Source organism: Myxocyprinus asiaticus, chromosome 37 (genome assembly GCF_019703515.2).
Source record: "Myxocyprinus asiaticus isolate MX2 ecotype Aquarium Trade chromosome 37, UBuf_Myxa_2, whole genome shotgun sequence".
NCBI lineage: Eukaryota > Metazoa > Chordata > Actinopteri > Cypriniformes > Catostomidae > Myxocyprinus > Myxocyprinus asiaticus.
Genome location: NC_059380.1, coordinates 7323707 through 7335739, shown reverse-complemented (window position 1 = coordinate 7335739; position 12033 = coordinate 7323707). Strand labels below are relative to the sequence as shown.

At 35.9% G+C, this 12033-nt stretch overlaps 1 protein-coding gene across 4 annotated transcripts in view; it reads right to left on the bottom strand.

The window, feature by feature from the left end:
- Nucleotides 1-882: 882 nt before the first annotated feature.
- The window catches only part of LOC127427576 (kazrin-like), a 230491-nt gene continuing 219340 nt past the window's right edge, over nucleotides 883-12033 (bottom strand). For 3 of the 4 annotated variants that reach the window (XM_051675237.1, XM_051675238.1, XM_051675239.1), the window contains 7 exons: nucleotides 8306-8505; nucleotides 7645-7763; nucleotides 6811-7042; nucleotides 5405-5506; nucleotides 4799-4965; nucleotides 4427-4535; nucleotides 883-4301 (listed from right to left, as the gene is read on the bottom strand). In XM_051675237.1, coding sequence (XP_051531197.1) covers nucleotides 4143-4301; nucleotides 4427-4535; nucleotides 4799-4965; nucleotides 5405-5506; nucleotides 6811-7042; nucleotides 7645-7763; nucleotides 8306-8505 — 1088 coding nt within the window. In that variant the 3' untranslated portion in view covers nucleotides 883-4142. Of the gene's footprint in view, nucleotides 4302-4426; nucleotides 4536-4798; nucleotides 4966-5404; nucleotides 5507-6810; nucleotides 7043-7644; nucleotides 7764-8305; nucleotides 8506-12033 lie in introns of those variants that run through there. The other variant, XR_007894952.1, reaches the window with a different exon arrangement.

The following is a 12033-nucleotide window of genomic DNA, read 5'->3' as shown; positions in this document are numbered from 1 at the left end:
CGTTGATGTTGAGCATACTTAAACTAACATCTCGCCGGTTTGAAGCGATGTTATGCTGACGAGAGCCGCAGCAAACACAGGTAATCCCACAAACCGCGATCTCTCTCAGTTTTCTTTCTTTCTCTCTCTCTCTCTCTCTCTCTCTCTCGATATTACACACACACTTGCGCAAAAGCATACATAATACCTTGTTACTCTTGGCAGAAGAAAGTAAGTAGTGCCGGAAGAGCATTTTAGGGACGTATAACAGAAAATTGTCTTGTGATAAAACCCTGAAATATGTCTTTAGGTATGGTAACCATGGTATAAGTGGAATAATTTACTCCGGCCCATTGAATTATTAAAAAATAATGTACACCGCTTAACAATAGAGTTAAATAGTGTATAGGAAATTATGCTATAACAGAAAATAAAGCTGTAATGCGTTAGTCATCATTGTGCTTTTTGATACAAATGTGATTGTAGATTCTGCCTTAATGAGAAAATAATAAGATATATTAATTTATTAAAGTTGTTCTAAGATTTTTTTTAAAGTTACATTTTTCAATTGAATACATCTACAACAACTTAGTCCATTTCACATGTATTATTATATATTAAAATATTATTTAAGTTATTAAAGTTGTTTTTTTTTTCAGTTAAAGGTTTTTAGATGAAAAACATCATCCATTTAGCATTTATTTTATATATTAACTGAAATTCTATAAAAACTTATTGAAGTCATTAATTTAGCCTGTATATGATAGAGTACTTTCCAAATATTGTTTCCCAAAGATCTAGACAAACTTGAATTTCATTAAACCGTAACAATGTTTCAACTGCATATATGATGTGATCGACCTTATGTACAAACACAACAACAACACCCAAATATATGTATACATATATGTAGATTTTTTATTTTTCTATATACTGTAGATTGTGTCAATGACACATGAAGTCTATATACAGATGTTTCTCAAAATGACATTTTCACTAATGCCACAAGGTACAATGATATCAAAATGAGTTGTGATTGCAAAACCCACTTTAAAAATACACCCAAAACTGCTATTTTCTTCTTGTGCTTTTTATAGCGCTGGTGTGCAGTGCAACACAAGTCTAATAAGAAGTGTCAATCAAAAGGCATTTTCTTTCAGATTCAGCAGAATCCTGATTCTAAATAGATCTGATTGGTTGAATTTGTGAAAGACTCTGTCATTAGTCATGTTCTCTAACATGTTTATACCCACATGAGAGGTTGTTTGCATCAAAGCCCAATGCCACTGCACACTGAGTTGCAAAACTTGTTTTGCTCTCATTGCCCTGTGGCTCTGTTAGGGATACTTAGGAAAACACGGCTGTATAATGTGCATGTGCTGCATTGGCCTGTAGATTATATAGTGCATTTCACTTTCCTTTACATTCATTCAGGAGCCCTGTTCATGACATTCTCAACTGATTAAACCTTTTTCAATCAGATCATCCTTGCATTTCCTTACTGTACATTTGTGCATGATATTCACTAATATATATTTATATACTGTATATATACACTGATCAGCCACAACATTAAAACCACCTGCCTAATATTGTGTAGGTCCCCCTCGTGCCGCCAGAACAGTGCCAACCCACCACTTCTCACCACAATTGTACAGAGCGGTTATCTGAGTTACCATAGACTTTTTCAGTTCAAACCAGTCTGGCCTTTCTCTGTTGAACTCTCTAATCAACAAGGCGTTTCCATCCACAGAACTGCCGCTCACTGGATGTTTTTTGTTTCTGGCACCATAGTGAGTAAATTCTAGAGACTGTTGTGTGTGAAAATCCCAGGAGATCAGCAGTTACAGAAATTCTCAAACCAGCCCATCTGGCACCAATAATCATAACTCCAAATCCAAAGATCAAATTTTTTCCCCATTCTGATGGTTGATGTGAACATTAACTGAAGCTCCTGACCTGTATCTGCATGATTTTATGCACTGCACTGCTGCCACATGATTGGCTGATTAGATAATCGCATGGATGATTGTTGGTGCCAGACGGGCTGATTTGAGTATTTCTGTAACTGCGATCACACACTGAAAGTCCCAGGAACTGACAAAGTCTACGGTAACTCAGATAACCACTCTGTACAATTGTGGTGAGAAGAAGAGCATCTCAGAATGCTATTCTGAGATGCAGGTTGGTGCTGTTGGCAGCACAAGGGGGACCTACATAATATTAGGCAGGTGGTTTTAATGTTGTGGCTGATCAGTGTATATCATCGTACAAATTGAACAGCATGCATGGTAAGACAGCTAGAGACCTTGAAAAAAACAAAAAAATTAAATGAGAGAGAGAGAGAAGAAATTACATTTTTCTTTCATTCCCCTAAAGTTTGTATCAAGTCGGAAGACTCATTTCAATGAAACTGGATTGACTGAATGATACTAATCTATTACCCACACTACAATACCAGTTAAGTGACTGTTGCTTTCAAATGTTATAATGAAAATGAGACTCAGAAAACACAAACATCTTAGCAGATGTCAACACATGCCTTAAAGGAATATTTCACCCAAAGAAATAATAATTCTCTTATCATTTACTCACCCTTATGCCATCTCAAACTTGTATGACTTTCTTCTCATTGAAATATGATGTGAATATATCTATAAATATGCACGCCAATGGAGTAATGGAACACTTTTACACTCCATAAAGGATCCATATGACATACGACTCGAGTGGTTTAATTCACGTCTTCTGAAACAAAATTATTGCTTTTGGGTGAGAAACTGTAACTCATTTTTCAATTTAAATCTTGACATCTGCAGTCTCCTTGGCACGATCATGATTTTAAGCTTGATTACACTCCCTCCCACTTAACACATACATAGAGTAGTGACAAAGTTACATTTTGGTCTATTTCTCTCGCAAAACAGATCGTATTGCTTCAGAAGGCATGGATTAACTTTGTGCGACCCCGCGTCCACATGTGTGGACGTTGTATTTTGGCTTCGCTATATGCAACGTATAATTTAAATGAATTAAAACTGAAATTAAAAGGGAAATGGAAAATGCACACAGCAGCAATGTTGGGTAAGTTACTCTAAAAAAGTAATTAATTACTAGCTACTAATTACATCTTCTACAGTGTAATTAGATTACTGTACTAATTACGCTGTCTGAAAAGTAATTGCATTACTTATTACTAAATATTTTCTAAAACCTTCATCAACCTCGACCAGATTAAAAATATAAGGATAGACATGAAATTGTTCTTTTAATTCTTTTAAATAAATCATATAAGATCAAATAAATTATTCATGAACTGGCCAAAGAATTTATGGGGGCTGCATTTAATTAGAAAACATATATTTTAACATAAGACATTCAATTTCAATTTTAAATTCACTATTTTTTATATAGAATTGTTCTATAGTCTATACAGTATTTAACACAATTACATCAGAAGTAACTGTAATTAAATTACTGAATAATTAAGCGTAATCCCATACTTTTTTCACCAAAAAAGTAATTTAATTACAGTAATTACAGTACTTAGAACCACTCGAGTTGCACCCATTGACTTGCATTGCATGGTAAAAAACACTTAATATCTCCATCAAAATATCTTTATTTGTGTTCCGCAGAAGAAAGAAAGTAATTTGAGTTTGGCATTTGGCGTAAGGGTGAGTAAATAATGATTATCTTTTTTGGGTGAATTATTCATTTAAAACAAAGAGAAGACTTTAATGAGGCATTCCAAACATTTTCACAAATATTCACACTACTACAGTATTCCTCATTCAAGTACACTTTAAACAAGCACACCGTTGTGATGGCCTTGATACAGGAAGTGGACATCTGAACATGTAGTATTGATTTTTCAGCTGCATACCTATAGTCCTGCCTGTATCCTCTGTGCTGGAAGTTCATTCTGTATAAGTATATTGTTAGTAACAAAATATCTGTTTGTTCAGTGCAGCATATCAATAAGATTTTCCATCAAGTGCTTAGTTGTTATTTGTTGCCAATACAAATTCTCTAAAGTGCAAATGGTCCATTTTCAAATCACTTTTAAGAATGATTGACCTCATTTGGCCCATTTAGGCATTGGAGGGAGCTCTAGAGTTCTCTTTTCCTAGTTCATCCAAGGTAAGCATAGGCTGTTGCCCTCACACATTAGTGATCTCTATGCTTGAATAACCATGCATGGGACTGCCCTTGGTCCTTTGCAGGATCTTGATTCGATCCTCTCTGGGTGGTGATCCACAGTTGCCTTGAAAAGTCAAGTCCCGCCCAGCAGTGACCAATGGATTGAATCTCAAAGGACTCTGAGGCATACAAAAGGTAATTTATCCTTTAACAGATCATTAACAATAACACTTTGGTGCACAAAGTCTACCATTTTTCTTTATTTTGTCAGATTGTTTTGTGTCAATAACAGGATAGCATATACCTTGCCAACTTTTAGCCTGGGAGAAAGTCCTTCCTCAGTTTTGCGGCAATTTGAGACAGGAGAATGTGTCGGAGTTCCCTCTTTCCTGTAGTCCTGGGTCTGATTCGTTCTGTAGGCCAGAAATACTTCTTAATCTCACCCTTTTAGTACCAATACAGTGACTGTTGAGTTGAGAGATATGGCTATACAGCATAGCATTGCTCTTTGATGTAAAATGCTCTTTGTTATGTGAATGGATTAACTCTGCATTCTAACAGCTCAAGGTTTAAAAAGCCCATTTAAAGGCAGATGACTAGTGTTCCAACTGCTATTAATCAATACAGCTTGTCCTATTGTATATGCTACTTACTACTGTAATGAAGATGCACAAACCTTGCTGGATTGAGAAGCACCTTCATTTCTTCGTAAAGATGCCGATGGATCATGTGTTTATTGTTAGGGATGTCTAAAGCCTTGGCCATGCTGTCTGCACTGAAGGTCGGGTCTAGAACCATTACAGCACCATGGATGCCACTGTTCCGAAGGCTTTCTGCATATTCCTGCATAAAAGGCAAGATTAAATAAACCGTTTGAACATTATATCATAGCAAAGTCTCATTTTAATGTAGATTGCTGTCAGATATTAAGCAAATTGCAGTATTTGTATTATTGGTTCAAGTCCTGATTCCATTTGGTGTTCAACATTTTAGACAGGTCAGGGATTTTCTTTAAAGGAAGAAAGGAACTTGAAATTTTAAAGTGATAGTTCACCCAAACATGACAATTCTGTCATCATTTACTTGCCCTCATGTTGTCCCAAACCCAAATGAATCAAATGACTTTCTTTCTTCAGTGGAACACAAAAGGAGATTTTAGGTTATGCTAACTCAGTCACCATTCACTTTCACTGGATCTTTTTTCCATACAATGAAAGTGAGCGGTGACTGAGGCTAACGCAGTTCTTAATTTTGGGTTAACTCTCTCTACTACCTTACCCACCTTAAGATCAATGTCTCTGATCCATTTAATGACACGGTGGCTGGTCCAGACCACCGGATCCACATCTCGATTCTCGCACTGAGCACGACGTGCCTGTATAGTCTGTAGAGATATTATGATCACAACACAAAGTAATCAGTACAGTATATTCTCACAATACAAATACAGACTACCTCCACATTTCGGATTTTCAGATTGAATGGGACAGAATGTGTACAGAAAACACATAGAAAGAACGGTCACATTTACCTTTGCATGGCAAAATACCACAGGTGAAGAAAGCGTGGACGGATGTTAAGCACGAGGCACCCGCAAAAACTACTTGCCAAGCAGCCTCTTTTTATGCTGCTCTTTATACTCTGGGAGAGTGAAGTTACAAAGAAACACAGCTAAAATAATTTCCTTGTCTATACAGTGCAGCAGTCAGGTTTCGATTCAAAGGCGAATTGATTTTTAACAATAACTTATAAACCTTTAAAGATAGACCTGCTGTGAGCTCAAAGGTTGTTAATCGATGGTATATGCTTCTTTTGAAGCCAACAGTCCAACTTCATGTTTTAGAAATTGTGTTTAATAGTGAAATTCCTGGTAAAGAACTACACTATCCATGATCCAGCTGATCCACCAATCAGAGAATCACGGCCAACAAAGCGCACCAAAAGAGCTCTGCAGTGACCACCCACTTCCATGAAATACAGTACTGTGAATGATGCCATAGAGTCTGTCTTCCTACACTCTCAAATTACTTGCATATTTTTAAATAGCTGAATATTTTGCAATAATAGTGAAACATATTGTTTCTATACTTATAATCAACAACTGTAAATCAATAGATTTACATTTTTCCATAATTTGTAATTCGATTACATTACTCACAATGCTTCATGGGATTGTAGTTAAGGAAAGACGTTAAGTACACAGTTTTATATCTTTGTCAGATTTTCTATACTTTTTTGCTTAAAATCAAAGTTTGCAATGTTGTAAGTTACTTCAGAGCTGATTGGTTTGGTTCATGACTTAGAAGTTTATGAAATCCATATGGAAAAAATGAATTAGAAAAATACTTCCGTTACAAGAGGGCTGAAAAAGTGGGCGGGCACTGTTGTGCTCTAGTGAAGCTATGCACGAAGCACTGCCCACTCAGAGGTCACTGCCAAACAAGGCAACTTCCTATTGGTCAATGATGCAAATTTGCATGTCAGAGTTCACCCAAATTGAACCCCACGGGAAATTGCGTAGTGAAATTCTGATCATGAACTGGTGAAATTTCCATTTGCACGGATTGCTATTGAGATGACTGTATTTCTCCCACAGAAATCACCATGCAAAGGTTAATATGAGCGTGTCTGAAGAGTAGCGGCAGATTATAGTTAGTTTAAAATCATAAGGTCAATATTGTATCTTACCTCTTTATCAAAGTTGAGCATTTGCAGAAGCTGAATGGCTGATAGAATACTAGTTACATGGAACTTGTTGGTAATGTTGAAGATGGTCTCCAAGTCTCTCCGTGTGAGTGAGTTCAGTACTCTGCCATCCACTAATTGATTGTGGAAGACTTGTGAGTACTGAGGGAGCCCAATGTCACTCAGCCAGCTCTTAGACACCCAGTGATGGTCCATATCAGCAGCTTTGGATATTCTGACAGAAACAAATAATAAAAAAATAAAATAAAAAAACGAGGGAATTTTTTTTTTTTTTTGTTTTTGTTTTTAAATTATTATTATTAGTTTTTTTTACAGATTAGAGAGTTTAAAGACACCATAAAATAGCTTTTTGAGCACTGTTTTCAGCCCTGTGATGAGATATTTCCTATTGAAACAGGAAGTTTGGGTGGGACAAATTGAAAAAGTCTCTTTTAAAAAAAATACAGATAAAATAATGAATAGGCTTTAGTTTTCATCAGCTACAAGTATGAAACATAGCTTGCTACTTGCTGGTTGCAAGGGGAGGGACATTCTCATTCTAGATAGCCAATGATTGGATCAAAATCTGTGTAGTGCAGCATGAGTCATCAATATTTTGGGTCTGTTTTCACGAAAGAGAAAGACAGTAAATTTTAAATGCAAATAACTGCTAAAAGGGAGTTTTGTCAATGTTTAGTAGGACACTAGTATATAGACGGCCTAAAAGCAAACTCACATAGACTAAAAGACATGCACACATATGTGTATTTAGACTTGCTCTAATTTGTTGCTAACATCTGTGTTTGTGTGTGTGTGTTTGTGCATGTGGCCACTCACCCTCGTCCGTTCTCTGCCTCCCGGTAGTCCTCAATAGCAAGGCGGAGTTTCCTGAGGTGCATGGGGCTGTTAATGCCCAACCCCAGCTCCAGATCCTCATCGGTCAACCCCAGCAACACCTGCAACAGGAAGTCGCTCACTGTGACATCATCACCACATCAGCTCCACAGACCACAGGCTAATCAGTTCAGCGCTGTGAGAGTAAATGTCACCAGGGCTTCCCCATAAAGTAATCATAAACTACGGTAGATGAAACGGATCTAGATTTCTTCCATGGTTCACAAAAGGAGAGCAGAATGTGAGCTCGTCACCTTTCACTTTCATTGCAGGCTAACATCTCTTTTTGTTTTCCATGGAAAGAAGACAGGTCATATGGGTTTGGAACAACATAAGGGTGATTAAATGAGGACAGAATTTTCATTAACGGGCAAATAGCCTTTCCAATGTCAGGTCACATAGTAAGCATCAGGGAAGTAAATATTGGGAGGATGTTAAAATGAAGTACTAATCATACACACAATGCTATCTCAAAATGTCACTTAATCAAGGATATGATTAATTTAGTATTAGTTGTACTTGCATTTCTTTCATTTTTTGCCAAAACATAATGCTCTTGTGGAAGGAAAGCATTCAAAATATTGCACAGAGATGGAGCTTTTACCTTCCCACTCTTGACATTCTCTGAGCAGGCACGCATGTATATGGGCATTGCCATGACAACTTCCAGCCAGGCCTGCACAGTGACCGCCTTCCACAGAGACATGGGCTTGGTGCGCGTAAGCTCCACCTGCTGCAGCCGTTCCAGCTGCTCCTCGCCATCTGATAGGCTGGGGTGTGTCTGGCTGGAGAGGCTGTCTGAGTCTGGATTGGTCAGGAGGGACAGGAATGGGAGGGAGGGGGGCAAGTTTAAGGGGTTCAGAGGGGTTGAGAGCACAACAAAAATGCTTTATCCATTCTGCACATAAAAGCTTTTTTTATAGCTATCTGGAAATCCACCCACCTCAATCTCCTGTTTAATTTGTTTGAGTGCAGTATTCTCTACCCTTTAAAATGCTCCTTAAATTCTTCATTGCTTTCATGCATGAACTGATGGGTGCGATAAGGCCTGCGTTCAAGATCGACAGGCCTTATCTCTCCTCATATAAAACACAGACATCCTCTGAATTGTAACCACATCCTCATTTACCTCACTAACTCCAGATTTTTACTACAAAGCCACTTGACTTCCTTCTTCCTGTGTGAAACTACAGTAATATTGAATATACTTACTTTCTTCCCCTAATCCACAAATGTAGAAGTTTTACAGCATTATTTACCATGACACCAAACTGAGTCCAATGCTGTGACAGGTTTCTGGTCCTTTTTTGTTATATAGTCCTATATTTGCTATTTGGAAGGTTAAACTTCAAATCATACTGAATGAAAAATATGTCATTGTATAGTTTATTAAATATAGTGGGGCTCAAAAGTCTAAGACCACACTGAGCGCATTTACATGCACGGTCTTTCACCAATTGTGCTTAATATTGGAGACAATGTGTGTGGTCATGTACAGTAGATGCCTTAAATGGCTTTCCTTTACCAGGTCATAAACTGTTTAAAGGAATATTCCTATGTTTCGACTCATAGCCCTTTTCTTAAAAAAAAAAAAAAAAAGCACATTTTTTGGGTTACAGTGAAGCACTTACAATGGAAGTAAATGGGGCCAATCCGTAAATGTTAAAATACCCACTGTTATAAAAGTATAGTCACAAGATGTAAACAATGTGTGTGTTAACATGATTCTCGTATGATAAAATCACTTTCAAACCTTTTCTGTCGTTATATGCAATTTTTCCATGACGACGTCACTTCATAAACCTGAATAAAAATGAAACATGTGCTTTGATCCTGAAGGAAACCGCTGCATCACACATTTCTTTGCCCAGTTGCCCGTTGTGGATGTTGCATTCTCTGAATGAAGACCTTTATAACAACTATGCATAATTACTACATATACATGCATGGCTAATCCAGGCACAAGGAAAACATTTCTCAGCTGTTTCCACATCTTCACTGAATTATTTTGAGATATGATGCATTAATACAGATTTGATTCTGTCGGGTTTTGACTGAGAAGCAGATCTTTAATTAAAATTATACTTAACTGTTAATTAACTGCTTGTTATGATTTCTATGCCGATAAATCCACCACACAGGAAAACATATATTGCTTATTTTCGCTTATTTTGGTGAGGCAAGTGGATTATTTTGGGCTTTTTTTACAGACCAGGTTGCTCTTGCAAGATCTGGCATCACTGCAATTGGTATTTCACCCACCCCCTAGAGCACTGTCATTTTATAAAGAACGTTATTAACCGTTCTTTTATTTTGTTCTAACCGGTAACCTTGCGGCTGCGGAACTTCTGAACCAGAAACGAAAAAAATACTGTTTTTGCTCAGAACAAACCGAAATAAAAAACATTTAGTTTTTAGTCCCTGATTTCAAGTCTTATGTAAACAGTTTTCTTGAATTGTCTGATTTTTTTGAACAAGCTGATTTTGGGTAGTTATTAGCAGTGCTGAGTTGTAGTGGATTGCATGTAATCTGGATTACATAATCAGATTACAAAAATCAAGGACTTGTAAGTAGATTATACACTTTACAATACTCAAGATAATACTAATAACTAAACAACAATCAGATTACAGTTACTTTTTTATGGATTACATGACTAAATATTAATCAGGCAACGGTAGTAAATTATTAATATTTATTGATTACCCTTAATTCTTCTTCTTTTTAAAATCTTTTACATTTTTCATTCTAAAACAGGCTACTACTGATTTATGTTAGACCCCGCCTTATGACGAATAATTATGCAAGTTACTAAACACTGCTGATGTATAGCTGTGAAATACAATGTCTACATCATATCCAGTAACCTTCATTAATTATTGATTCTGGATGTCTGGACAAAAAAACAAACAAACCTGGAAGACAATAGTATTTTAAAAAATATGTCCTCTTGTAAACAAGAACAATATACACCATCTTTTTCTGACATCTTTGCCAAAAAATAGTATCAGTTACAGACTGCAATTCTGAAGTTATCTAGCCAGCGCTGGTTAACAGCGTATTGGTGTGCATGTAAAAGCGCTCAGTGTAATTGTGAGATTTAATACCTAATTTAATCTGGAGAGAAACAGAAAGTATATAGTATTATAATAAAAAAAAATAATATTATGACAAATGAAATATTTAAGACTAAATCACTAATCAAATAAGAAACATTTGTTATATTATCCATGTTAACTCCTTTGTTAAAAAGGTCAGATTTAATTGCTTCTGTTAAAGCACATAGGATGCTTTCTGGAACATTTTTAAATAAAGCAAAAATGGCGACATACTAAATACTACATATCTTTAATAAAAACATTGAAGTGATTTCAGGCTTTTGGACCACACTGTATGTTCATTAGCCTATATATGCTAATTCAATTCTTAAATTTAATTAGCATTAAGCACAAATCACTGACATGGTGTTGTCATCAGGCTTTTTTGGTGCTGAATTTCAGAATTCACACCAATAACACACAGTACAGTTTCATGTGCCAGCAGATGGTGCCCTACAACTCTGACTGAGCTGATGCTGCTGCATTGGATTCAAAATGAGTTAGGTGTATAGCTTACTACATAACACACCCTATCAAGCCCATTATTTAAACATATTTGCTTATATTGTGTTTGATTTGTAGGTCTCAGCATTAAAAGTATGCTTTAACAGGTATAAAAAAAGACTCAAAGACCGTATCATCGTCTTTATGTTGAGGCGTCATCAGATTTTAATTAGCTGAATAATTACCACTATAAAACTCATTAACTGATGGGCATTGGGGCAGAGGACACTCATTTCAAACCTTTGGAGGAAATAAGCTTTTGAGACATCGTTTGAGACATCTGAGAGCATCCACTGGCTCATCAAATAATAGTTTTTAATGGAGATCACAATCTGTTTCCATTTCAAGTAATGATATATATATATATATATATATATATATATATATATATATATATATATATATATATATATATATATATATATAATCACTCTAAATTTACTGTGGTATGCTCTCCATCATCCTTCATGATGCTGTAAAATGAAAACTTTTTCCTTAAAAATATAACACTTTAAACGGTATACTGTATAGAGTAATGCTCAAAGTCTGAGTTCACTTGGAAAATCTAGGATTAAAAATGTAATTTAAACCTGGAAATAAACAAAGTTTTGGGATTTTGAAAACTTTTAAACATACATTTTTGTAATGTAAATAAAAAAAAATAATAATAAAATAAATAAAAAAAGATTCTACACTATTTCTATTCCACTAATCAAAGAAGTTTTTTTG